The sequence below is a fragment of the Opisthorchis viverrini genome, assembly GCF_000715545.1.
Source record: "Opisthorchis viverrini unplaced genomic scaffold opera_v5_182, whole genome shotgun sequence".
Taxonomy (NCBI): domain Eukaryota; kingdom Metazoa; phylum Platyhelminthes; class Trematoda; order Opisthorchiida; family Opisthorchiidae; genus Opisthorchis; species Opisthorchis viverrini.
Window position 1 is genome coordinate 392,664 of NW_008751838.1, and position 26,139 is coordinate 418,802.

The 26,139-nt window shown below is 43.9% G+C and overlaps 2 protein-coding genes across 2 annotated transcripts in view; one reads left to right on the forward strand and one right to left on the reverse strand.

Moving 5' to 3' along the window:
• The window catches only part of T265_07695 (hypothetical protein), a gene marked incomplete at both ends in the record, with an annotated part of 45,497 nt that overhangs the window by 15,253 nt on the left and 4,105 nt on the right, over positions 1 to 26,139 (forward strand). Inside the window, 2 exons of the mRNA XM_009173283.1 lie at positions 9,359 to 9,592; positions 10,508 to 10,543. Of these exons, the coding sequence (XP_009171547.1) occupies positions 9,359 to 9,592; positions 10,508 to 10,543 (270 nt within the window). The remainder of the gene's footprint in view (positions 1 to 9,358; positions 9,593 to 10,507; positions 10,544 to 26,139) is intronic.
• Positions 9,879 to 24,925, reverse strand: T265_14357 (hypothetical protein; the record flags this gene model as incomplete). Its single annotated transcript, XM_009173297.1, is given in 7 exon segments — positions 9,879 to 10,000; positions 16,146 to 16,269; positions 16,274 to 16,401; positions 17,482 to 17,764; positions 20,520 to 20,633; positions 20,638 to 20,781; positions 24,839 to 24,925. Coding segments are annotated over 7 exon segments (1,002 nt in total), but the record flags the coding sequence as incomplete, so codon positions are not given.

Below are 26,139 nucleotides of genomic sequence, written 5' to 3' on the forward strand. Positions count from 1 at the left end.
AGACCCAAGTATGCCTGAAACGTTCGTGCGTATAACCTTGATGCACCATTGACTCGGACGTTGCAACAGCCACTTTGGTCTACCAGTGTGAATCGGATCAGGACGGTGGATTGTAAATTTGTCTGTATCACCTACTTGTAAAAATCTTAGATTACTGAACTTGGTGACCAGCAAAAACGTAGTTCTAACGCGGACTGTGAGTTATAAGTTATTTTCAGCCGGTAGAACATATGCCAGGGTACACAATGCATCAGCTGAATTGAACAACACTGGTGGCGGACGCGTGCGAGCTCCGATTTGCTAGAAAGTTCGCGTGAAAAGTTCAATAGAAAGATATGAGTGTTGACGAGATGGATGTTGCAGCGTCCATTGGAGATTAGCAGAATGCAGTAAAGACTTTTCGATGCAAAAACTGATGGCGCTGCTACTCTACTGCAAAATATAGTGCTGTTTAATGACGCCCCGGTCATTCCTGCAGCTTATTGACACCGAGAGAAACTCACCAGTTCACCAGAAACCCGTCACACCTCGTATAGAGGCGGTAAAAGGCTCATCAACATAGATGATTCAAGTGCTCCCTTCGGAAGTTTTGTGACTGTATGAGAAAATGATGCGTCTTTAACCTTGGATTCCATCATCATCATCATCATCATCATCATTCATCATCATCATCATCATCATCATCATCATCATCATCATCATCATCATCATCATCATCATCATCATCATCATCATCATCTCATCATCGTTCATCATCATCATCATCATCATCATTATCACCTTAAGAACCGCGTACTTGTCGTGCAGTGGTTATGGCTGTTACAATTTCTTCCACTGATGATTTTGGGAACCGGGATGGGTAGGTGCGCATTGGAGGCGGGAGGTGATCAATCGGTACATAACCATAGGTCCGTCAGTAGTCTTTCAGTTTGGGAGATCGGGAAGGGAGCTATACATTGAAGGCAATTGTTTCGATGCACGGGCGCCATTGATGGTGTGACTGAGCCACATCTTATATGTCTCTAACCACTGATGTAGAATGTCTTGAAGTCCTCATCCAGGAAGGAGAAGGCAATGACCGGCGCAGCTGAGTTTGCTTGTAATGGCATTTATATCTCGCTGTCAAGTCACTGTTTGACCTCGCCTGACTCGCTCTCACTCTGCGTGATTTTGCGCAAAGATCTCTTCGGGGAAGTCAATCGATCGGTAAACGGAGAACATGGCGAAGCCAGCACAACCTATGCAGTGTAGTCAGTCGTGGGTAGTTTGATTCTTCCGAATACCCTTCGATATATTTCAAATTCAGTCTCCTTCGTTTCGTTTATCCATTTGTTTATCGATTCGTTTATCCAAACAGAGTACAGAGAGACGAGATTTCGCAGGATACACCTAGCGTACTTCGCTATATTACTATGGGAATATGGTATGGAGTTGTCCGATAGACAAATAAAACGCGGTGTTGATTTTGCCATTGGGATGTTTGAAACAATTCAATCACTAAAGAAGTACACATCACGTGATTCATTCTATCCGTTTACAAAATTTTGATCGCCATCTGCTGATAGCAGTCACTTCAGTTATTACTGTCTGGGCGGTCCTATTTGCCGAATGTTTCCCCATTGGAGAACAGTCAACTCGATCAGTTTCACAGTTTTTTGGCTTCATCACCGTCAACACCAATTCGAAGGTTTGAAAGTTCATCAATATTGCTTGGGAGAGCAAGCAGGGAAACGTATGACACTGATGTGAAAATGAGGCAAGTTCGGGTGCTCTGCGTGTTTGGTGGTGTGATATTCTCTCTATGCTCTCGACTAAGCGAGTAAGACAAATCAGGTTACAAAACAAGAAGGGAATGGAGAAACAGGACTGTCGAATTGCTGACATCCGACGAATCGACCAACCAGTTACATGGAAATGAGACCGAACTCAGTTTAAAAGCCATCCAACCAAATTCCGCAGAGGCCATCTTGCTACTGACTTAAGATTTCGCAGATACCGCTTAGAAAGTATATAAGCAAAGGTAGAAATAGAATTTACGTGCCTAACCTGACACTGTGGAGTCCACATAGCCTGGTAGGCAACCGCTTGCAGCCAGGATGCCAAAAACGGTGAGGGTTGCAACGTCTACTGAACCGTTGCTACGTCCTGCTCTGATTTGAGGTGCAGGGCATCGTCTCACTTGGTACACTTGATTCTCGACCCTTTAAGTAGTGGTGGACAAATAGCGGACTTCGTTGTAAACAGGGTAGTTTCACGGCAAACTAAAACGATGTCACTGACTCAACTACTGTGGACGCATATGCCAATTATCAGTTCATCCCTTCAATCGGCCGTCAGCCTTGTTGATAAAGCCAACTTTTCCGGACAGAATCAAACTCCAAGTTCATTGTCATCTTTCTCATCGATTAGTTCAATTGGACGCCTGTTCTACCCCACGTGATGCATGTTGTTTTCGTGGAGCCACTGGAGTTTGTAGACCTTAACCGCTTCTCAATAGCTGATTCTAACTCACCGTGCTCGAAAAGATGAGACACAAGGTCGTGGGCAACCGAAACACTTTTCTAACGATAAGGTTGCATAATTCAACGGCCAGAACGAAATATAAGCCAACCGATTGGAGTTTGACATGTAAAGGTCGAAGCATGCCAAATCAGGAACGATGCATGTGGGACAATCCAATACTGCAAGCGTAGTGGGCCAAATGGAAGGATATGAAATCAGGGACGATCGAAGGTCAGATCCTCAATTTGGATGGACTTGACAGGGGTACCAAAGAGCCGAGTGAAAACATCAAGCTAACCGCTCGTTATTCAGGTGTCTAGGTCGGATTGGTGAACACCGGGTAAAACAAAATAGTTTGGGTTCAGTAGTCCATTTTCCCGTGAAAAAATGCAGTCTTTGAGAGTAAAATCAGGCACAACGTGGAATTTTACGATCCACCTTTATACAAGCATTGTTTGTGTGTAGCTGGCTCTCAGAACGTCATTTTTCGTACACTTGATGGGGCCGAGAATCGAAGACCGTAAAATCACCTCGCCTGGGAGCAAATCTTGTGTAGTCCAACCGCCCGTTTGCACTAGCGTGTGGCTGGCTGTCTGAAACGTACCGTCATTTTTGTACAACTGATGAGGCTGAGAAAGGGAGACTGTAAAATCACCTCGCCTGGGAGCAAACCTTGTGTAGTCCAACCGCCCGTTTGCACTAGAACTACACTCATTTGATCAAGATTGAACAGTGGCTGTCATTCCTACATCAGAGTCGTCAGGGACATACTGTGGAATAAGCTGGCTAGTCACATCGTTGAACGCATCAAACCGGTTCACCACTCAGCTGTCCATCTTGATGAAGCAGGGGTAGTTTTCGGTCAAAAGTGCGAAACCTAAAGAACTTTCTAAATTTGCCGGTGTGCACTGACTAAGATCGAATGGAGAACAGCAAGCATTCCCGTTTGCTTGGTACAAGTGAACTTTCGCGCCATTTATTGCCATGCTTTAGTAACTTAGAAATAAGTGGAATGGTCGTCAAGATTTTCTATCCTCTGCGCACCAAGTCTAAAAAGAATCCAGCCGAACAATGAACCTGACATCCAGCGTTTTTCACACCAAAACATTGAAGACAGATAAAAATAGGAGAGGATCGTTTGAGCTTCCGGAATGCTGTGAGTGGACAGACGCCAAACGGATGCATTCGGGCAGCTAAACTTGCTACACAAAAGGACAATTTAAAGAACTGAGTAGAATGAAGCGCACTATTTTTTAAACGTTTGCCTGAGTTGCCTATGACGGAAGTAGAAATCCTAACCTGGTTCAGAATTCATTGTTTGCTCCCACTAGTTTACCACTTGGTGGGAAGACTGACAGAAATAACTAACTAAAAAATAGTTGTATGTCGAAGCAACCTTGGAGTAAAGTACATGAATGATTCTCACAATCAGAGGTTCCTAATGAGGGGCATATCGAGCCTGATGTCAGTCGCCCTGTCCACACGGACGGAACAGACACAAAGGTTTGCAAAAAATGGAGTTAGTTGAATATTACTTACCTGCTCTGAATCTTACGTCGACTGAAATCCACATAGTTTGACATCGTCAGCATGTTTCAGTCCGACACAGCCCAAACAGGAACTCACGAGAAGCAGCCCTGAGTGACCGACGTTCACAACAGACCCAGGTCCCGCTTCGAAGATATCGGTTTTCCTCCCAAGCATTAATCAGTAAGACGTAACCGGTCTGCAGTGAGATACGTCTCACACTCTGGTATTCCGCTTCGAAGATACTAGATTTCATCCTAAGCGTTAATCAGTAAGACGTAGCCGGTCTGCAATGCGATACGCCTCACACTCTGGTCTGGGTACAAAAACCGTTTTTTTTTCATTTAAGCCTAACCAACGTCAAATATATGCAAACGTTCTCTTGGACTTTATAAGTAGTAAACAAAAGTGTACTCTATTGAGGATGATCCGACACAGTGTTTGCCTCTTTTGCAGAATCCATATCAAAATTTCACCTGAGATCACCGGTGAATTTTAGTTTCTTTTCAGGGTCTACCCCTAAAGCATTACACACATACGAAATCCTGATGCAGTCTAAAAGTTGTACTCACATCAGTGTCAAACCGGGAGAAACACACTAACATCTGAACACTTGCATGCGTCACGAAATAAGGCCTTTCCTTGTGAGTATTGAAGAAGCCTCATTTCTGATCGATCGTTTCTAAATTCAAATAAATCGATAGAGGACTGGTGGGATTCAGGTAATCGGAGTTCTCAAAAACCAACGTACCATAATTTGGTTGACGTCCGTTCAATCGTGCTAACAAAAACCAAAGAGATGCTTTCACATCGACAAACATAGGAATCAAGGCTTAATGCACTACTCATTAGGTTGCTGAAGACTCTTCGTCAGACCATGACAGGTTTCGCTCTTCTTGGAGCTCATCAAGGGGAATCACTCTGAGATCTTAAGCCGTGTGTCGCAATGTCACTAGATAAAGATCAAAAGAAGTGAATTTAACTATTTCAACATTTTATTTTAGGCTTAGAGAGGTAGCTGAATACAGCACATCAGTAGTTTGTTCGCGTTTGTCCGTAGATTGCACATGGTCGTCCAAAGTCAGACAACGTGGGATAACACCCACAAAACTCACCAACGCAGGATCAAGTTCGTGAACACATTGGGTGGTCTATGAACTGAAACGGGTGCGCGATTGAGGAGACATGTGTACACGTCAAAAGAGACAGATACCACCGTGGGAAATGCATCTTTCACAAGGCGTGATGGACACAACCAAACGAGCCATCTAGGCAACTACGTGAGGCACGTGATTAACTGCCAAGTTGGCTGGCAAGCTGGTAAGCCAAATGACAGATGAGATAGGTTTCAGAATGGATGCGTAATTGTGGCTCTCGTGTTAGCATAATGCATTCATAATTTGGTTGCAATCGGTATGGCATTCACCATTCGTGAATAAAACCACAGTCACACACGTTGCTCCACCTTGAGTGGTGTCACGTACGCCATTAATATTCATCGTTTCCGTGCACGTGTTGGTCGAAATTCACGTGACCGCTCCGTAGAAATAACTCTCCCGTGATGAATTATCACATCCTAATATATGGATATCACACCGATGTTTTGGGGTACTCCTCAAAATCAAAGCGAAACCTTCTGAGGTCCGTCCAACTCAGTCTGGTCTCCTTGCTTTTAGCTTGAACGACCTTCCTATGCGATTCTTCTCGTGGCTTCAGATCTCCAAAGCTGAAGGATTTGACTTTGCTCGTGTGAAGTTGTTCATGGGGCTTACGCGGACAAGAGAGTCTTACCAACACACACCTTTGGATATACGTTACGCGTTGCTGTTCAAACCAGCCGCGTCGGTCGTACACAAAAGAATGATGAACGCTTTTCTCAAGTAGCCATGAGGAGCGACTCGCCTGTCCTCGTGAAATCGGGGTATGGTTACCACTATGAGACTACTTAATTCTTCAGTTCGGTACATGTTCAACTCGACAGAACATGGAGTTCTTAAAGTGGACTACGTTGTACTCAGTCACCTTAGACAGTTGCATCAACGCTCAGACTTGGTCATTCTATCAACTCTGACAATTCAACACCCAACGGCCGAATACAGAGGTGTCGATGGTGTGGTCGCCTGGTTGCCTTACATTGAGACAACTTCTTTTCTCATTTTAGCACCACCATTTTCGAGGCATGTGCTCGGTAATCCCTGAGATACTCGATCAATACTTAGGGTCGATCGTCGGCTTTGGTTGGTGTAGCAAACGCAGTGCGTGTGTAGGTTTATCAGCCGTTTGAAAAGCGTTCGGTGAGCACGTGACTTTAACGAATACAAATTGAAAATCGTTAACAGTGGGGTCACATGGGTCAGAGTGCGGAAATGGGCCCTTATATGTTCAGGTTTTCTGATATCAGGCAATCAGTTCATCTCGTTTTTCCACCTCTCCCCTACTGAGGACAACCTAATTCCCAGCAAACCCAACTCACGAAAACGCTTTATTTAGCTGTCTGATTTTGATCAGGTGCGTGCAGAACTCTCAAGGTAGAACGGTGTACAGCAAAGCCTGCAACTAGTTTGAAATTGATAACATAAGCTGAGCTACATCAGACATGTACTCACCTCTCTGATGAAACCGCTGATCTCCCCACGTTCTGAACCAAGTTGATATTGATCATGTCTGGGATTCTCTGAGGAGTTCCGGACGTTTCAGATGTGAGGAACATTCATGTGTGTTCTCCACGCGAATTCACGCGACCCTTAATAATTCATGGAACAATGGGGTGTTTCTGAAAGGACGCCTTTCTAAACAACGTGTGTGAGGTAACGATTATGCAGAATGGTTAACGAGCAGTCGTCGGTCAGACGGCAGATTCACAGGATGTTGTAATATCCTTTGAGGTTAAAACTCCCTAATATGATGATCCCCTTGCTAAGAACCGGATATCTGAGGCTTGATTTCAATTCATCAGAGTTCAAGAGGAAGGAACCATTGTTCAATGACGCTGTTTTGAGGTAGATTATGGTAATCAAATCGAGCGACGGAGGGGTAAAATAACTTTTTCAGTGCAAAGCATGGATGATTAGGATTTTTCTCAATTGCTATGCTACCTGGAATGTTGTGTTGGAGAACCTGGTGTAGTTTTCAGTCGATTAGAAAAAGTTTGGAACCGACTGAGAAGTCATCGTTTCAGAATAGTTTGGAAAGCAATCGGTAGTTTTAATTGAGTATCGTTTCGCTTTTGACGCAAACGCTTTATCAGACCAAGTGAGTAGGTCATCACGTTGGCCAGGCACACAGAGAACCAAGCCCTAAAACGCTCTATTTCAGTGCTGAGTGTCAACTGACGGCTGTTGTCGGTTAGTGTGATTGCAAAAATCTTGCATTGATGGATTTGGGAAGGGTTCTTTAATCTCCCACTTCAGAGTGCTTCATGGTGCAGGCTACCCACTTGATGTCAAGAAGAGATGTCGGATACTGATGTGTAAGATTTTAGAACGACTGGAAAGCGATTGACTCCGGATTGCATCACAATTTGGTTCGGAATACGTCCCGACCACTAGAGTATGGTCAGAATTGTCCCCCAATTTTGGAGATTTTCCTGGGACACCCAACAATGCAAAGTCCAAGTTTTCCGGTCCTCGAAGGTCAATCATCTAGGCGTACCGCGTTGGGGATTCTACAGCCTGATGTTTCTACATTGATCTGTAAAATGAAGCCTTCGGCATCCTAACTCGCGAGCAAGGCGTTTGTGAGTCTGCATCGTTTGTCAAGCATGTTGACTTTTGTCATGGACCTGCGTGACAGTGCATTGTTAGCTTACTTTCTAAAGAAAAAAGAAAATGTTTTTGTAAACAAGTTCAGTTTTGCAAGAGGCTCACCTAAAGCCTATATGAAGCTCTCGTTTACGATGTTTCTAAGTGCAAACTGTCGCCNGACTTTTGTGTACCACATTGTTGAAGAATATCACACTGGAGAGAGTCTCTTGGTCAATTTGGATTCAAGTGGAACATAGGGTAGAAGTAGTCTCGGGAACTGTTCCTACCTGAAAGGAACTAAGAAGGGCGGGCGAAACCTGTGGAGGGCTGTCAAAGAATTTTCAGGAACAATGGGAGTAGCGTGTTCCGTCAAGAAAATCTACTGCAGAATCTCGAATATCGTATCAAACAAAGCATTAGGGGACCTGGTATAGTTGAAGGGTACCATAAACCAGAGATCTAGGTGGAATTCAGTGGAGACCTTGGTAGATATCAAGATGAATCCTGAATGAGTATGCCTCGCCAACTGCTCACGATTCTGGATGAATTAGAGCACAAGTTCGTCGAAATCTTGGGGACTACGGATGTAAAGAGGAAGGCCCCGGCCAGCCAGCCGATGGAATAACCGTTTTCGTTGGGACAGATTTCATTGGTTGTTCTTTACTCGTCCTTGACAGATGAGTTGTATTCTTAGTATCACTTTTGAACCGCTTTTAAGCGACGGTGATCAATAAATCAGCCAGCTCGCACGTTCATCGACTTTTTCTGGTTTGGCCAAGTTCACCAGGCTATCAAGCGTCTATCCAAACCGCGGTTCACGGTAATAAGAAGGCATTGAAGAGACTGGTCCACAACACATCCCGCGTCGCACGCGATTTATCCATCTTAAACAGATTATGGCAAAAACTTCCGACCTTGTATAGGGTAGACGTTAACGAAAATTAAATTCCTGGTAGGTTCGTTTGTCCTACCCAGTTCCCTCTCAGTAAGTGAATCTTTGACGATTAGATTTTACATCAGCCCTGATTAGTAGTCAGTGGGATCCGAAGCGTGACCTCTCCCCCCTCCCTCACCATACACGTGAGCAGAGAAATCTGTCCACGTTCGTCTCGATGGCAACACTGTTGTTTCAAACCTCGAATCTTGGTTGATATTGTAGATGGCTTGTATGGACGCTTTGCTTATGGCTGCCAATGATGACACTCGATTTACAGCCTTAGGAAGTGAGCCAATCAGTGTCGTCTTCCGTTGGATAAATAGACAAGTGTGAGAATGTGGGAATGGCGAAATGTGGGGAACATATATCTGTCTGCTCACCTGTCTCTTTGGAACCGGGTCGGGGAAGACCACATGTGAGTAGGTTTCAAATGAAGAAAGTAGATGTGTCACTGGGCATATGACGTGAAACACCTCTTTTGCACATTGCAGCCATAAACATTGTTCAGATTATTCCGTATGAACCTCAAGAGAAAACCGAAGAGGCCTTGTGTGGCTTGGTAAGTTACAGCTTCCCACGATGTACTAGCTACAGCACGCTGTTCAAATGTTTGTGTAGAACAGTTTTGGTTTAATTACTTATCCATTAGTTGTCATCTTCCCCTATCTATCTTTGGAGCTTAAACAAAGAACGCTAGGTTGGTCGGACGATATCTTTTCGCACTGCAAGCTGCGTGATAATCATGACCAAGCATTTCAGTTCACCGTTCAAGTCAACGAGGATAATCTCCCCCCGGAGGTCAAGGGTCTGGAAGGCGAAGACTTTCTGTTAGGCGTCGCACGGTTATTACATAGTAGCAAAGACCCTTGTGATATTTCAGTGGGTAAGTTACTGTTATCACACTGTTTCTGGTTGCTGGTTGTACACCAATGTCATTAATCACTGGTCTAGAAATAAGCGGCATGAAATGTGGTTCATGATATCGCCCAGTAAACAAAATCTTGCTTGCTCTAATGGCTGTGGACTATATGAGTAACGTTCACGATAGGTGAAAACTAAGACGATAATCTGAGTGTGACAACTGTTGTCGGGCCACAATGTTTTCTGGCATTAGGCGTGCGCTGAATATAGTGAAATGATTGTAGTGTGAAAAGTATTGATATTTTTCAACTGAGATTACAAAGAGATGGAAGGAGATGGAGATCAGTCAGCTGTGGCACCCTTTCGGTGCCTAACTGCCATGCCACCCGAAGGAAGCACGAGGGCTGGGATACCGCTAGATTACCCAAACCTAGACAGGGGAAGTCGAGAGGCAGAGGTTGGGTCCAAACCACGGGCGTTCCGGTCAGTAAATTCACGCTCTAACCACTGAGCCATCTAACCCAAAAACCTTTGCTGAACTCAGCATGTTTGTGTGCGGATAGTTATCAAAAGTAAGGGTAAACGAACTGGTTGGAAACGCATCTACTCATTACGCTGCTCGCCGGTAGTTTGATTCTACCTAATGACGCATCGTTCGTTTGTACCGCACGCACTAGGACTTTCTAGATGAAAGTTAGACAAATTGATCAATGTTAGTGAACGATGTTTGGGAATCGAAAAACAGATTGGTTGGTCAGCTTATTGGGAGTAACTTTAGGGCCTCTGTATCCAAATTCCCTGAATTATATATTCCAGGTAAAAAATCGAATAATATTTCAACTCTGACTGTGACACATCTGATTTTGGTAGCCTCAGGGGAATGTGTAAAAGCAATCTGACTGATATTTGATTTGTTTTTTTCTCACTTTTATACCAGACTTTGCACAGGACATATCTGGACAAGCCCGAAACAGTAGGTCGTTTCTAACATGCGTTTACGTGAGCGATTTTGCAACGTTTCTTGCTAATTCGTAATTTTGACCAGATTGTGAGTACCAGACGTTAAAGGCTCGATTTCGCGTCTCGGATTTCGGTGAGCAGAATGTTCCGGTCTCTAACGTAATTTGGAAAACTTCCCATGTGTGCGACCGCCTACAACACTCTTATTTTATGATATTAATGGTAGTCCACGAAGTTTCGCAAGGTTCCACGAACCATCAGGTGTAACACTGATCACATTCATCAATTGCACTTTTAATTTGTGTTGTTGCGAGAGCTGTCATCTCATTGGACCAAATGCAACCCTTCGGTGTACGTCAGTTTTTCGTGCCCCTCATTGCCGCACTCAACTGGTCATCAGTAGTCAGGCATGCGGACACAAAAACGAAATGAGTGGCTTTCAGATCCGCATATCGCCTTGTGTTGTACGTCGCTGTCCGCCACGTGTCAGTGTGCATAGATAACTGGTTCACGTTTGGCAAAGTACACTCATTTGCAAACTAATTTGGTTTTTCGAGAGACTCACTTGGAACACAGCTGAATCTTTCGGTTTTGATGTCTCCAGGCAACTGAATGTGCTGCAACAGGCCGCCTCATGTTTCAGTCACTACGATATTCGAGATATCGCGATACATATGTATATTCATTTTACATACATTGTAATGCACTACTCATAAGGTTGCTGAAAACTCCTCGAGACTCTATGGTCTGTTTTGCCCTTCCCGGGGCTCATCAGGTAGGCACAGTACCCGAGTTTCCGTCAACCTTATGTTCTACTTGAAACCAAATAGCACGATACTAGCGAAGCACACTCATTTGCAAACTAATTTGGTTTTTCGAGAGACTCACCAGGAAACCAGCTGAATCTCTCGTTTGATGTTTCCAGGTTTGGGAAATCGTTGCGGAAGTCGTGACACGGTACGATAAGACGACTAGTGTTCGTTCTTGAAATATGCACATGGAGCCATATATGTGGATCGTGTACAAGACTCCATTGGATAAAGTTGTGAGGTGATGTCGATCACATCCAGTTCAATTTTGGGCGGTTCACCTTCATTTTCAAGGCTCCAGTATCGGTTCACTTTTGCTTCCATACGCTCATCTGACCTTACAGCAAGAAGTCTGTTTATCTTGTGGTTAGGTATCAAGTAGCTTGGTGCACTTTCGTCAAAGTGTGAATTACGAGGTGTGGGAGGAATTTGGAAACATAAGCTTGGATGAACTTTCGGATCCGTCGACGTCCGGTGAAATCAAAGACAACTAGCTATCTTATTCACAGAGTCTACCAATAAGCATCCAACAAGAAGAATGATGGAGTACTATTCGTCGTGGATTAAGTGACTGTTCACGTGATCATTTTATTTGTGGACAATGCATCATCGGTTCACGGTTGTGTGGGAAATTCCTCCTTACCTGCTTTGGTTTGTATATATTGTCCAGCTGTGGTCGATATCACGTGATGTGATTTTAATGGCTCAGAGTAATCTTGATTTTAAGTGGTCCTTTGAGATTCGTGTTGCGTTGTGGTCCGCATACGTAGGATCCGATTGGTCGGTTGAAAATCCCTGTGGTGCAGTCCTGATTGACCCGTTTGTAAGGTGTACAGATTTTTAGTCTGTCATTACCCTAACTGACTGGCCTTTTTGACACCTACCATTTACTGTTTTATTTCAATTTTTTAACCGCGTCGTTTAAAATTGTGTTCTATTGTGTTTATATCACTTTGACCTTGGTTTCTTGGTTGGATGGTTACATTTAAACCCTTCAAAGGTGGTTTAAATCAGCCCTTATCAACAATATCTAACCAATGGAACGCAATACAAACGTCTGTGCTCACGATCAGAATATGATAACTCTGATTGACAGTGATGTGGAGAGTACAAAACTACAGAGATACAAGTAAAATGACTGTGGGAAACTTGTCCTCACGGATCGTTTGTGGTTATTCCATAGGGATCTGGCCACATTAGCTCCAACTGACCTGCGAATTAAAAAACCCTCCTTGTGAAATTCAGCTGAATACACTTCACAAAATCTTGCGATGTTATCCCTAGTCATAAATACTTTGTTTATTTCTTTTGTGTAATTTTCGTCCTGTAATTGAGGCGAATCCACGCTGAAAAGCCTTGAAGCGCTGTGCAGCTGTTTACTACTTATTCGGGATCATCAGTAGTCCACTCGTGGCCAAACGGTTAAGTGTTCAAGCTATTGGCCGGAAGGTCGCGAGTTCTATACCCTCCGGAGTTGAGTGAGATGCGCACCTCTGGTGATTTCCAGTGAGGTTGAAACAGCGGTACAGTGCTTCTCGGCTTTTCAGCATAGATTGCCTTCATTCAGAGAACGAAATCTCCAGAAAAATCCCAAATCTCCTCACACTACCGATGACCTATAAGTAGTTCAGTGGGAGAATAAACTTCACCTGATCAGTGAAGCAACTGTCTGATAACAGGGCATTGCTCGAGGATCCCGGGATTGAAGCATGAGCTGCGTTATATCCTATGTACGAGTTAATCACACTGCTGATCAGGCACTCGTGGCCGAACGGTTTAGTTTTCAAATTACCACTCAGGAGGTCGCAGGATCGAGACTCTCCGGAGTTTCATGAGGTGCGCACTGCGGATGATACCAAATAAGGATGAAACAGCTTCTCGGCTTCTCAGCATAGATTTCCTCTACTGGGAACGAAATCCACAAAAAACCCAAATCTCCTCAGACTACCAACAAACAGTTTCATTTTATTTCTTAAAGTGTTTCTCTTGTTCACACAGCCATGGTGGTTAGTACCGATGAACCTGGGGATCTTTGTGAAGTAGTGAGTGCATTTGCCGGCGAACTTTCTATCGCCCGCCTGTTCCGTACATGCAGTTTTGTCGTCTACATCGCCAGGCCCAAAACTCTCGTTATTCCAGTCCAAACATAGTTCCTGTCCCGGCAACCAACATGTCCCGGACAACAGACAAACTAAGGTCAAACACAAACAAGTTCGAAGCTACGCGTTGGTAGTTACGTATAGCGTACTCAGAATTCCAACGTGCAGGTTCTTTGCCAACATAAAGTTTAAAAAGGGCGTCTTTAGGTGCAAACGCGGTCGTACAACTTTGAGCTGGAATTTACGGAACAATGCCGTCACTCGCGTATTCAGCAGCGACAGTTGTTGGAGAAGGATGAGTTGCGTTCAAAAATATCTCCGAAGCTATTGCCTGTACAGTATTAGACTTCCACGAACATGGGTGTGAATTATACCTTAGTGTACTCGAAATTCGCGCTCAAAACATTTTTGCGTGCTTGCATATTTTTGAGCGCTTTGTTTGAAAAAAAAATGGAATGAGCCCGGTTGCCTTGAAAATGTCCAACTGCACAGTATGCAAGCGGGAGAATTTAGGTTTAAAGGCTGGTAAAGATCATCAGATGTTCCAACCAGCAACTTATAAATGATGTGTCACGTCAAGGCTATAAAAGTGCATTTGGTAATAGAGAGTTGTCGTGGCGTAAGCACACATTTTGAGGTCAGATTGGCGCTTGGATCAGGTAGTCAGCAATTTCAGTGTACTGCGTCGCAGCCAGGCTGGGTGGCGATGAGAACAAAGCTGATTGCAGTACAACATCACATGTCGCAATGTCGCTCGGTTTCCAAAAACGCATCCTTTGGGATCGTTTGTGGCCTCCGTTCAACTTGGGGAACAATACAGCCTTAACTGAGAACAATCCATGCACGAGTAGGTCATCTGCATCAACGAGGAGGGTTATTCGCGGACGGAAAGCAAATGTTAGTTTATTGAGTAGTGCAGTCCAAATTGAGTAGATTGGAGAGATCTGACGATATGTCATGGCACCAAATATTCCCAGTGTCAAGACGCACCCAGACATGGAACAAGTACATGTGCAGAGAGTGACGCATCCCCAAGGTCGCCATCGGTACGACACGTCCAGAAAGCAGGTGCGTTGGCGGAGCTCACCAAACTCGGCTTAGCAAAATACGACCAGCGTAGTGGGCCAGAGATTGTTCACGACCAAAACACCGCCATTGGCTGTACGGAGCGAACAAGTGAACGACCATATTTGGCCATTTGGTCATCCTATATATTTCCGCAGACGCTCTGTATGTTTTGTCCTGGCAATACAGCCGTGTCCCCAGTTCTCTGTCTTCTCCCTATCGCGTACTCTGGCAGGCTCAGTGCAGGCGTAACCCAATAGCTCGGCCACCTCCACGATACAACACCCAGCCATTCTGGGAACATGTTGACATCGCTTTCTCTCTCTTCGCTACATGCCCAACTGGATTCTTTTTCTTCTATTTTGTCCGAAAACAAAGGTCAAGGGAAAAACTTTTCGTGAAATCACAGTCACCGACTGCCAACTAACAACCGTGAATCTCACCCTGGAGGAAATCCATCTTAGAACATACAAGTTGACGCTGTCTCCAGATGCTAGCTGGTGGAGAACAACGCAACTGCTCCTCGGATTGAATCGATATGTGCCAAAGTGTCGATACAACGGTCATCCAACCGAATGATGAAGCAAAAACAGTAAAATTGATTTTGCTGTGTGATGTAAAACACGATCAAAACATCAGACGTTTCCTTCCACATAACATTTGTTCATCTTACAAAATCGTGGAGGCCGAATACGATACATCCTTGCATGGTTTGACAAGCTCTACTTTTTCCGGCTGCTGAACAAACTCAAGTGTTTCCTGGACTAGAAAACCTTTGGGCGGTAGTTCAACTAGTGAATGGCTCTAGTTGGACCATACACCTTTCCAGACGGCCAAATTGTTAACGAGCAATAAAACTGCTTAGCACTAAACAGTGCGCATTGGCAAACTATCGTCTTTCATGAGTCAGACTTCAAGGTGACCGGTTCATGGTTGATGCCAGTAAGATATATGACACTCTCCCAAAACCAGCAAGATTGCCGGTTCCAGACCACGGCATGTCCTGTGCACTACCATTCATTCACTGTTCACAGTGCAATTAAAATCAGTCAACTTAAATTTTCTGATCAGCGCATCACTCAAAAATCGATCAAGTTCTATTCTGTGTGACATGTGCTCATGAATGAATCTCCCCAGGCTGCGATCGATGACGAAAGAGAAGTGGCAAAGCATTGGTCGAAATGTCATCCAAAAGCTTTCCAAACGAATACACATCGATTTCTAGGTTCCAAAGTCACAAATATGGTTGGTCTGTTGCAACTTCGTGTGATGAAAGAAATATTCTCATGGATGTGAGCAAGATTTCTGGTAGTTCTGTTCCTGGATATCAGAAACCACTGAATGACATTCACAAGAAGAAAAATCATGGATAATTGGAACGGTTTACTTCCACAGTGTTTAATTTCTGGTGTAATCAACTTTCTAAAACAAGAACCCGGATATATTTGTGCTTATTGGGAATTACTACGGCGGGATGGCTTCGCGCCCCCACATTCAGACGGTGGCTAAACCATCTTGGGTGTTACAATCAAACGCAGTTATGTAATCATGTGAATATGGGGTGTCGGTGTACAAAAAATAAAATGCTGATTAGCGAATATGCACTCATTTGCAAACTAATTTGATTTTTCGAGAGACTCACCTAGAACCCAGCTGAATCTCTCTTTTGTGATGTTTCCAGGCAACTGAATGCGCTGCACCAAGCTAATTTCGTGCAATTTGGTTTCAAGTAGAACATAAGGTTGACAGAAACCAGGGGACTGCGCCTACCTGATTAGCCCCAAGAAAGGAGAACCCGGTCGTGGGATGTCGACGGATTTTCAGCAACCTTATGAGTAGCACATCACAAAGATATACATACATGTAAGATGCAGATTCTCTAATTTGGTCGAAGGGATCTCGTGGTTACCAGTAACAAAATAAGGGTTGCGGTTTTTTCGGAAATTGTTACGGTCGCAGTGCAACTTAACCATTGTTTCTCAGCTCATATTCTTTATGTAAAAGCGATTGTCGAACATTCTATAGACTATACTATACTTTACTGAACTATACTATATACTATACTATAACTATAATATAGACTAAACTACCGGTTGTTTATCAAGCCCTTCTGAAACGACACTATAGACCATTTTGCTGCCAAGTGAGCACAAAACTTAGTTTCTCTACTGAAGGTCATTTCAGACAAATTCTGTCCAATGAGGCTCCATAGTAAACCGATAGTTTCACTTCAATAACATTTGGCAAGTTACATTCAAATGATGACTAGTTAAAGTAGGTTCAAAGCCCTGTGTTTTTGGAAACTCAGTGAGATCCAAGACAATACGAGGAAAAAAATTTCAATGGGGTTTGCCGGATTAAAATGACTGAATAGAGCTGCGATGGTTGAAGAAAAATTGGTATTGATCCACCAGGGAATTGAAGATAAATTTCTTGATGTTGCTTGAGCGCGAACTTTTACTAACTAGGTCAGATAGTTGAACAGTACCCAGGCATCCTGGCCACTGCCGTTTGAGGCTGGGCGGCCTAACAGTATCTCAGCCCTCGTAGCAAATGAGTTTGTAGAAAGGCAAAGAAGATGAAAGACTGTCGCCTATTGTCCAACTGAGATGATGGCGATTGAAAGACACGTGTAAAGTCGACCAGGCAAACAAGTCAAGGAAAGGTCAGACAGTCTACGGAAAGAATGCTGCCTACCTGCTCTCAGCCATAAGATACCCGACCAGAGTTTATTTAAAGCCAACAGAAGCAAATTAGGTCTATTGATACATAAACATATAGTATACATTATAAAATAAGTCACACAGTGCATGAACCATTCATTGTCGAGTTGAGATTTCACATGAAACTAAAGGCCTCACTGATGATCTCCATCGCAGAAAGCACCATTATGGACGCAGACAGCCTTTAGTAAGCGACAGGCAGTTTGGTGTAACAATGATGTCTACATAACCTTTTTGAATACAGGGATCACTCACTCGTACACAACTTCTCCAGCTGTGTTGCACGAGGCCAGCTAAACTGTTCTTCGTCAAACTGGTAGGCCCACCGTTTAAGTGGACATTTTTGAGAGTGGATTAGTGAGCCGCGTTTCTTAATTATCGTTTCACTGACCGCCGATCTCCTACCGCCAGCAGATCGTATAAGTTGAAATGGAGCACGGCTGTTTCCGGTTTTAAAACCTGGGCTTTCGATATTCACCAAAGTCCTCGGTTCTCCCTTAGGCTCTTCTCTACTTGGCGTTCGAGGGATCTGTGCTGTCTACTATGATGAAGTTTCTCGCATCAGTTATTTCCACCGATCTCGACTACGTCCAGTAGTCATTCGATCGCATCGGAAAAGCCAGCAGTACAGCTCTTTTCAAACTTTGTCTCGTGTCATCCACGTGACCGCTACCACTGAAAGGAAGAAGGCCTTCGCTGCAAAGTTAGTAGGAAATGCCAACTGACCAGTTACAGACTATTGGATTGGAAAGCATACCTCTATTATGCATCTTAATTACAAAAACTGAACACCCATCTTCTACTGAACATGTCTTCCTGAACTTTCCTGGATATTCATTGACTGTTGCTCAAGTCCAAGCAAATGCTACAAAGCAACTCCACAACTTCCGCAACAAATCTCCCCTTTCAAGCGAATTTCCAGAAGAAAACCTACTACTCGCCTGCCTCCTCCATCAGTAGTATCACCGTTACACCAGTACAGTTTTGGTTTACTGTAGGCTGTTGTTTAGCTAGCTCGGATCGATACTGCCGAGCTATGAATTAGCGTGTTTCTTTCTGATTCATGATAGTCTGAAGGGAAAAGATCGTGGTTGTACCATGTGGTGATCCAAATCGATTAATTTGTCCCAGAATGAACGGGTTTTGGAATACCGTCCGCAATGTCAGGGATTCCTGCCTGACGAATAAGTCCGGATAACTTGCGTTGTGGCATATGCCGACACTACAAAAGGGTGCCGTGACAAAATTTGAGCTCGCTGGAACTTGGCAACAAAACTGCACAAAGACGACTGTTCACCGGGATTTAATCCAGGAGTGCACTGTGGCTCTGGGATGGTTACAACTCTCACACCATCTATTCCATAGCTTCTGGATCACCAGGCGCCCGGAAAGTGAAATGAGCAGCCGAGAAGTACTGTGTGAGCATCACCTTTCTTGCCAAGTTGACATAGATTATAGAGGTGACCCTGTGGATCTAGCGGGGAGTTATTTAGTTTGTTGCTCATAAACAGTAGGATGCTTGAGGCACATTGGTCAGATAACTGACAACCAAAATAACCCGTTGGCGTTCAATTTTTGTGGTGGGACTGGACGTGTAGGCAGAAAAATCGTAGGGTATCTGCAAGACCTAGGGAGATGCAGCACTTTGCAAGGTAAAACTTCTCAACCTGGGTATTCACGAGAACATCTGCTCAGTGCTTAAATTTACAAATAGAACGGCCTCGTGATGAGATTGCCCAACCGCCTACCGGAAATGGATCTAACGTAGGAAACTCGCAAGGAAATTTGCAGAGAACACGTTCAATCTGCAAATTCGGGTAACTTATTGAGATAGCCATTTAAATCCAAAACATGATGCTAAAATTTCTTGTCACTGTTTTATTGTGATTGTCCCCACCCAGCAAATTGTAGCCTCACTTTGGAGACAGACACCGGGATACGTTGCTCCACAGTTTGGCGCCACCGAGAGAGACAAATGAGACAGCAGGTAACGTTGAACGCCTCGCAAGAGGTGGACCCTAGATTGGTTTATTTGTCATTAATGCTGTCGTTGGCAAAAGACTGCAAGAGCGATAGTCTAACAGGAACCAGCTGATGCCCGCAACTGTCACGTAAACTGTGGCGGACCACGCGTTTTGTGGGTTTTCCACCGATGACACACTACTTGGAGTGTAAAGAGTAGTATAGATTTTATGCTAAAATACGGTCGAACGCTGGGCAGATGACCAAATGAGACCAATGCTGAACAGTATAGGCTTCCAATTCCTTAGCCCGATCAGATTCTTACGAGGGATTCTGTAAGCACTTACTGGTCATATCAATACACATATTAAAATCCATACAACCTAGTAAGCAAAGTCGTTAGATTTGTCCTGGAACCAGGTGACCATCTCAAGGGATTTTGATGTCAGTTGGTAGGCACGAGGAGTTGAACCACCAGACTTGATAACAGCAACTCTAGCACTAAACCCCCCGGAACTCCACCTAGTTGTCTGGGAGATTCAGAGAAGCGGTATGACCTGACAATTTTGCGATCTTCTGGCAGTCGCCCTTAGAAACTGCTACTGTCTGAGGTCCTCCTTTTTTTACTTTCGACAGCCAAATACCAAAAACACTTTCGTTTTGTCCGACTAACGGCTCAGTAGTATGTGAACTTTATCTTCATCCCAGGGTCCCTGATCATATCACAGACATTTGAAAAGCCATCAACGCCATAACTATATCTTGGCTGAAGCAGGGAATGCCGTAAGAAGGTTGAGTGGCTTCGTGGAAACAGACACCGTTTCACGAATCCCAAGTATGCTGACGCCATGCGGAATACCCTTTGTAGACTCCATTTACCAAGTGATCAATGGTGCTTACTTCCAGTTTGACGACAGGAGTTCGAATAGTCGCGGAGGCACCATCAAGTTGGCTCTAGGTAGGCTTTTTGAAACTGTGATGGCCACCAGCATGCGTAAACTGTTAGTTTAGGCTGTTGCGGTGTCAGATGGCTCTGCGATACCGATCGAATTTATGTCCAAACTGCGCATACCTAATTAGTTATTTGATCAACAAAATTTTCAAAACCGTTAGGTATTTCTGTAGATTTCTAAGCGTCTACACAATGAGGTCATCTAGAGGGGTTTTCCCACAGCCAGCCAATGATTTGTAATGCACTACTCATAAAATTGCTGAAAATTCTTCGAAAAGCCACGACCGGTTTCGCTCTTCTCAGGGCTCATCCGGTAGGCGCCGTCAAACTTATGTTCTACTTGAAACCGAATCGCACATAATTAGAGAAATACACTCACTTGCAAACGAATTTGGTTTTGTGATAGACTCACCTGTAACCCAACTGAATCGCTCGTTTGTGATGTTTCCAGGCAACTAAATGTGGTGCACCAGGCCGCTTCATGTTTCAGTCGCTACCATACTAGAGATATCGCGATAAATATACATGCGTAACGCACTACTTATAAAGTTGTTGAAAATTTTCCGACAACTCCCGGCCGGTTTTCCCTTCTTGGGGCTTGTCAGGTAGGCGAAGTCTCCGAGTTTCGTCAAACTTATGTTCTACTTGAAACTAAGTGGCACGAAATTGGCACAAACGAGAGATTTAGTTGGGTTCCAGGTGAGTCTCTCGCAAAACCAAATCTGTTTGCAAATGAGTGTATTTCGATAAAGCCGGTGATTTCTTTATGAAATCATTAGAGAATGAGCGGATGACCGTGTTTCAGTGGACGCATCCATCATTGCTGTCAGCCAGGCTTGTGTTTGAATCAATCGATCATTCCAGCCCAGTGATCCTCATTGCAGCAGTAAGGGTGAGTCGGATAGCTACGAGAGCAAGAGTCAAAAAGAAACGATCACAGTCGGTCAAATTTTGAGTACCCTAGGACAAAACCGAATGCCCCACATAAAAACGTTTAACGCACGAAGAACTCCAAGACAGCTAGCGGGCCTATTGGTTCAATAGCTCTTCGGTCAACATCATCATCATCATCAAAGACAGCAACATCAGTGTTGACATTGGTGCTTCACTCCCCTAACCTCTTCAGAAGACGAAGTTAAGAAACTTATGTTTCTAAAGGATGTTCATTCAGAAAACTTGGATTCAACAAGTACCAATTCAGTGCAAGTATCTTAGTCAAGTTATGTGGTCGTGACTGTACGTAAATGCATACAATATGATATGTTAACAAAATTTCTGCCCTACTGTTCATGTAGTACCCAAGCGATTTTCACATTCTGCCACTTTTCCGTATGTGGATGCCACCAGTTTAGAACGACCATGATTTTACCAATTCCTCTTCGTTTATGCCCTTGCCGACTCTGAACATTGTATGTGCAAGCAGGTCACAACAACTCCCGTTTTGTCAGTTGAGGATCACACACTGTCATAGCAACGTCAGTCATTTTAAGTGGATTACCTCGGCAGGAAAATTGATTAGATGTTGATTCTAGATTCTAGATTCAGCTGCACTTGTCACTGCCATCTTCCTGGATGCGGTCTCCGAGACAGGCCACGTCAATGGTAAGAGGGATTGTCAGACATGGTCCAGTCGAGCCTTCAATGGCGCTTGTGCATCCAAACTATTGCCTTCAATGCACAGCTCCCTTCCCAATCCTCCACTTGAGAGAGCTGTATTTACGTGCCAATTTATCAGCTGCCGCCTTCAATGCGCAGCTATCTGCCCAACCTTCCCAAATCATCGGTGAACGAAACTGTGGCAGCTACAACCACCGTACGACAACTACGCGGTTCTTACAGCTGACAATGATGATGATGATGATGATGATGATGATGATGTTGGTTTTGCCGTGACTGTGGTTCCTAAATCAATATATGCCTTTGCTTTTAAGCCCGGCCATTCATAGCAGATTAGCGGGTTTCATGATTGATTGAATGGTCGCACGCTTTCAGGACGCTGCAACCACTGAGGCAGACGCTTTTTGAAAACTAATTGTACCGAACGTGTCAATGCTCTGGGTCAGTGCGATGACACCTTATACTGTGTGATGAACCTTGAATTGCCGGTGGGCTATCGTTGTGGGGAAAGCTTGAAGGGGAAACATGAGGCCCCGAGGGCACCACTTATGGACTATTCACATTGGCATCAGTTCGCTTCACCAGAGGAGGCTATGAAACCTGTTAGGGAGGCCTACTTTTCGCAGTATTTCAGTGATATCTCATTTGCTCTATGCTAAAGCCGCAGTGCCATCTTTTTCATTGACTGATCTGCAATACGACCGATCGTCATCCGGTGTCGTTTGTCTTATTTTTTTGAGGGTTTTCCGCGTGCGATATGCGATAGAATATGTTTTATCAAGCTCCCGAATCACTAAGACACCAACTTACGGATGGCTTTGTTCATGTCTCAAGCTCTTCTGATCGCGTGTGAGCCATATTGGCAGAGATAGAACCAAGTTTATGCACGTGTGGTGTGATGTAGACAGATAACAGAAAGATGGAAAAACCCCGGTCAGAATGCCGTTCGTGTTCGAATACACATGCGGCATCGAGGTGTTTCCCAACCGACAGAGTACAAACACTAGACAGTGGAAGAAGAGGCACCGTCTACCTGTGAAAGGCATCAATTTGGCTAGAAACTAGTTAGTCAACTTTTCGAGGTTTTCTGTGGTACGGTGTGAATACCAATCAGTCTTGATTGCAGAGAATCAGAATGGAACGAGGCCAGATAGTTTCTCTTTTCCAAGCGTGTGAATATGCACACCCAGCTTCGTTTCATACTGCGGTGGAGAGTTTTAGTTGAGGAAAACATCTACCGAAAGGGTGACTGGTTATGTATCACTGCAACAGTGAGCATGTTGGTCACCATCTATCTCGTCAACCTTTATCTTCAACCGCTTGCACAGTTCGGCTACTGCCTCATCACTCCTTCAACCTTCAGCCACTCACACAATTTGTTTGAAGACACATGCACACCCACTGTTTCACTCCTGTTTTGATTATGTCATGAACACTCGACCCACGACTAACCGAGGAGTTTGGAATCTTATCCTAAGACAAACAATGCAAGCGCATCCTCACTCACAACGTCAACTTACAAATATGCGGAACAACGACAGCAGGGGACCGTCACTTCACACAGCGCCTTGACCAGAGTCAGTTCAAACCTACGCACTGTGCAGGAAAAATCTGGACTCGATATCGTTTTGGATTAAACGACAAGAAACAGGCCGGATTTCAACACGCTCGGTCAAGACCCGCATTCAATTCAACTGCGCCCACTATACATAACTGTTTGTTGTTAGTGTTATTTACCTCCTGATATTGCTTCAAATAAAAGACAATAGCACTAATGAGCTCAATTTGAACGTCCTCAAAGACGTCACAAAGTTTAGTCAGGTGACATACATCTGAACCGCGGAGCGTCGATCAATAATTTGGTCTTCCCAGTATTGTAATTTTAATGAACGCCACATGCCGTACCCACAGAACAGACTGTGAGTTGTCGAGAAGGTATAATAATTACAACTAAATATACAAGAGTAGGACGCCGGCAATTGTTCCAAATGGGTGATTTTCACGTATGAAGCATCATTGGAGACCTAACCAACAGAAATATGCATGACTTTTCTGGCATCTGTCGGAGCACAAAGTACCCATTTTTTTACCGATGCATTTTTTATTTGCACAAAATACTTCAATGTTAAATTTCAAAATGGCGAAAAGAAGATGGTTTTTGAGACGTTCCATTTATTTTTTGCTTAAATGCGTTTGTTCAAACGTGTGCTCTGATACTACTGAGTGCATCATGTGCCATGCGTTGAAAATTCCAACACAGTTGACCAAAAATATGCTTCACATGGTCTAGAGCTAACTTATAAAATGAGTGGTAAAAAGTGTTTTCCCATGTTAGATTTCGAAGTAGTCCTATGGACGAGAAAAACGCATGTGTGACCCAATTCTGTGTGGGCTGTCCCTTTACATTGTCAGTACAGTTGTACAGTTGTGTATTTCACTCATTCCCTGGCTGTGCGCGGATAGTGTGAGGATGTTCAACAATCTACGTTGGATAGCCGAGAAGTTCTGCACGGTTGTGTCATCTTTTTGGGATACATCCGCTAGGTCTTGCTCACGAAACTGTATTAGGGTGATCCAAAGCGCGAACCTCCGTCCAATTTTCGTTTACTTCACCATTCGGACTGAACAGCAGTGCGGTTCACTGTCACTTGAACGCTACTCACTCTTCAGTCACGAAACTACATCGCGTGATCACGTGCCGACTGGCTCCATTGATTATCTTGAGTTACTTGGGAAAGCGAATTTAAAGGAAGGATTAGAAATGACCTCAGCATACAAAAAAACGCCAGAGTTATCGCATTTTGGAATGATTGGTGAATGCGTGATCTGGAAGATAGTATTACAGTGGATTTGTTTGTTTCATAGATTTAAACTCATCGCACCTGTCCCATCAACGGAACGTTTGACGAACAACTTTCCTACGGATGATTCAGTTTCGAGTATCGTTTAGACTGGAAGGTTTCTGAGATCTCTTTACGTCTATCCAGTTTGCAAACCGAATTGATTTGCAAATGAGTGTATCTGTCGAAATCAGTCTAATTTGGGACATAAGGTTGACGAAAACTCGGGGACTGCGCCTACCTGATGAGCCCCATGAAGGGCGGTACCGGTCGTGGGCTGTCGACTAATTTTCAGCGAACTTGTGAATAGCCTGCTTTTATGAAAACATACTGCGATATCTGGAATATCGTGCCAACTGAAACATGAGGCGGCATGTGTGCAGCACATTCAGTTGTAGATTATCATAAACAGGAGATTCAGTATAGTCTCTCGTGGAATCCAAATTGATTTGCAAATGCGTGTATTTCTTGGAAACCTCCTGCAACTTCTAAACTTGGATTCAGGTATTAGAACTGTCGGAAAGATGCATAATTGTCCTTCGCATTCAAGAGGAAGGGAAATTTTACGTGAATGTGGCAACTTCGACTCTTGACTACTGCTCTTCGGGAATGTGCATACGACCGAAATTGAAAGCGTGTTTGAAAATATGTCAAGACTTTCCTGTTAACTGAAAGACAGGAGTAAAAACTGGGAATGACTGCTCTTGATCAAACCGCCCATTGTCTAAGTAAATGACCGGTAGTTGAAACTTCCTCAAAGGAATTTTGTGGTGAACACACCGCTGGTGATTCCCAATTGGGACTGAACATCTGACAGCTAATTTTTCGATCTTCAGCACAGATTGATCTCCAACTGCAATGGGAATCCCTAATTCTGCTACCGTTGTTCCTTGTGGAGAACTCTCTCTTATGTAAAAAAGATAATTTGTAGTACCAAAAACAACTCTGAGGATGCAAGAAGAGCATGTTATTCTTGAATCTCAGTCATCCAACAAAGTATTCTCGACGTTGTTTTCAGTCTACTTTCCAGTCAACCTACACCACAATTTTCTTTTAAAATTTTTGTTACTGCTTGATTCAAATTGTTTTTCCCGAAATTATTACTCATATTAATTGTTTTTGATAATTCTACGACGTCGTAATTTTTTTCGTTTTCCTAGCCCCCCAACTGATTTGAATACTTTTTTTCCCCGAGAATCGTCTCTGAGGTCACCGCAGTCTCAAGCAATTTAATTTATGTTTTCTCGTCTTCACCAGAAGCCGAGCAACTGACAAATCCCCCCAAATATTTTCTCAGCCTCACTTCTGGGAAAGAAAAATCTGAATCTTCCCCATACCGATTGGTCACGATGGAGAATTCCGGGACAAATCTTCAAGTATTGGTGTTCCACCCAAAAGTATTTTTCGAGCCAGCGGTTTTAGAGTGACACGTTACATTTCCTCGGGTCACTTTCTCAACCCGTGTAACTTTGTATATCGATATATTTTGGCTAAACTCACTACGGTAGCTTATGCGCGTTTGGCCGAGCTGGTTGAATAGTT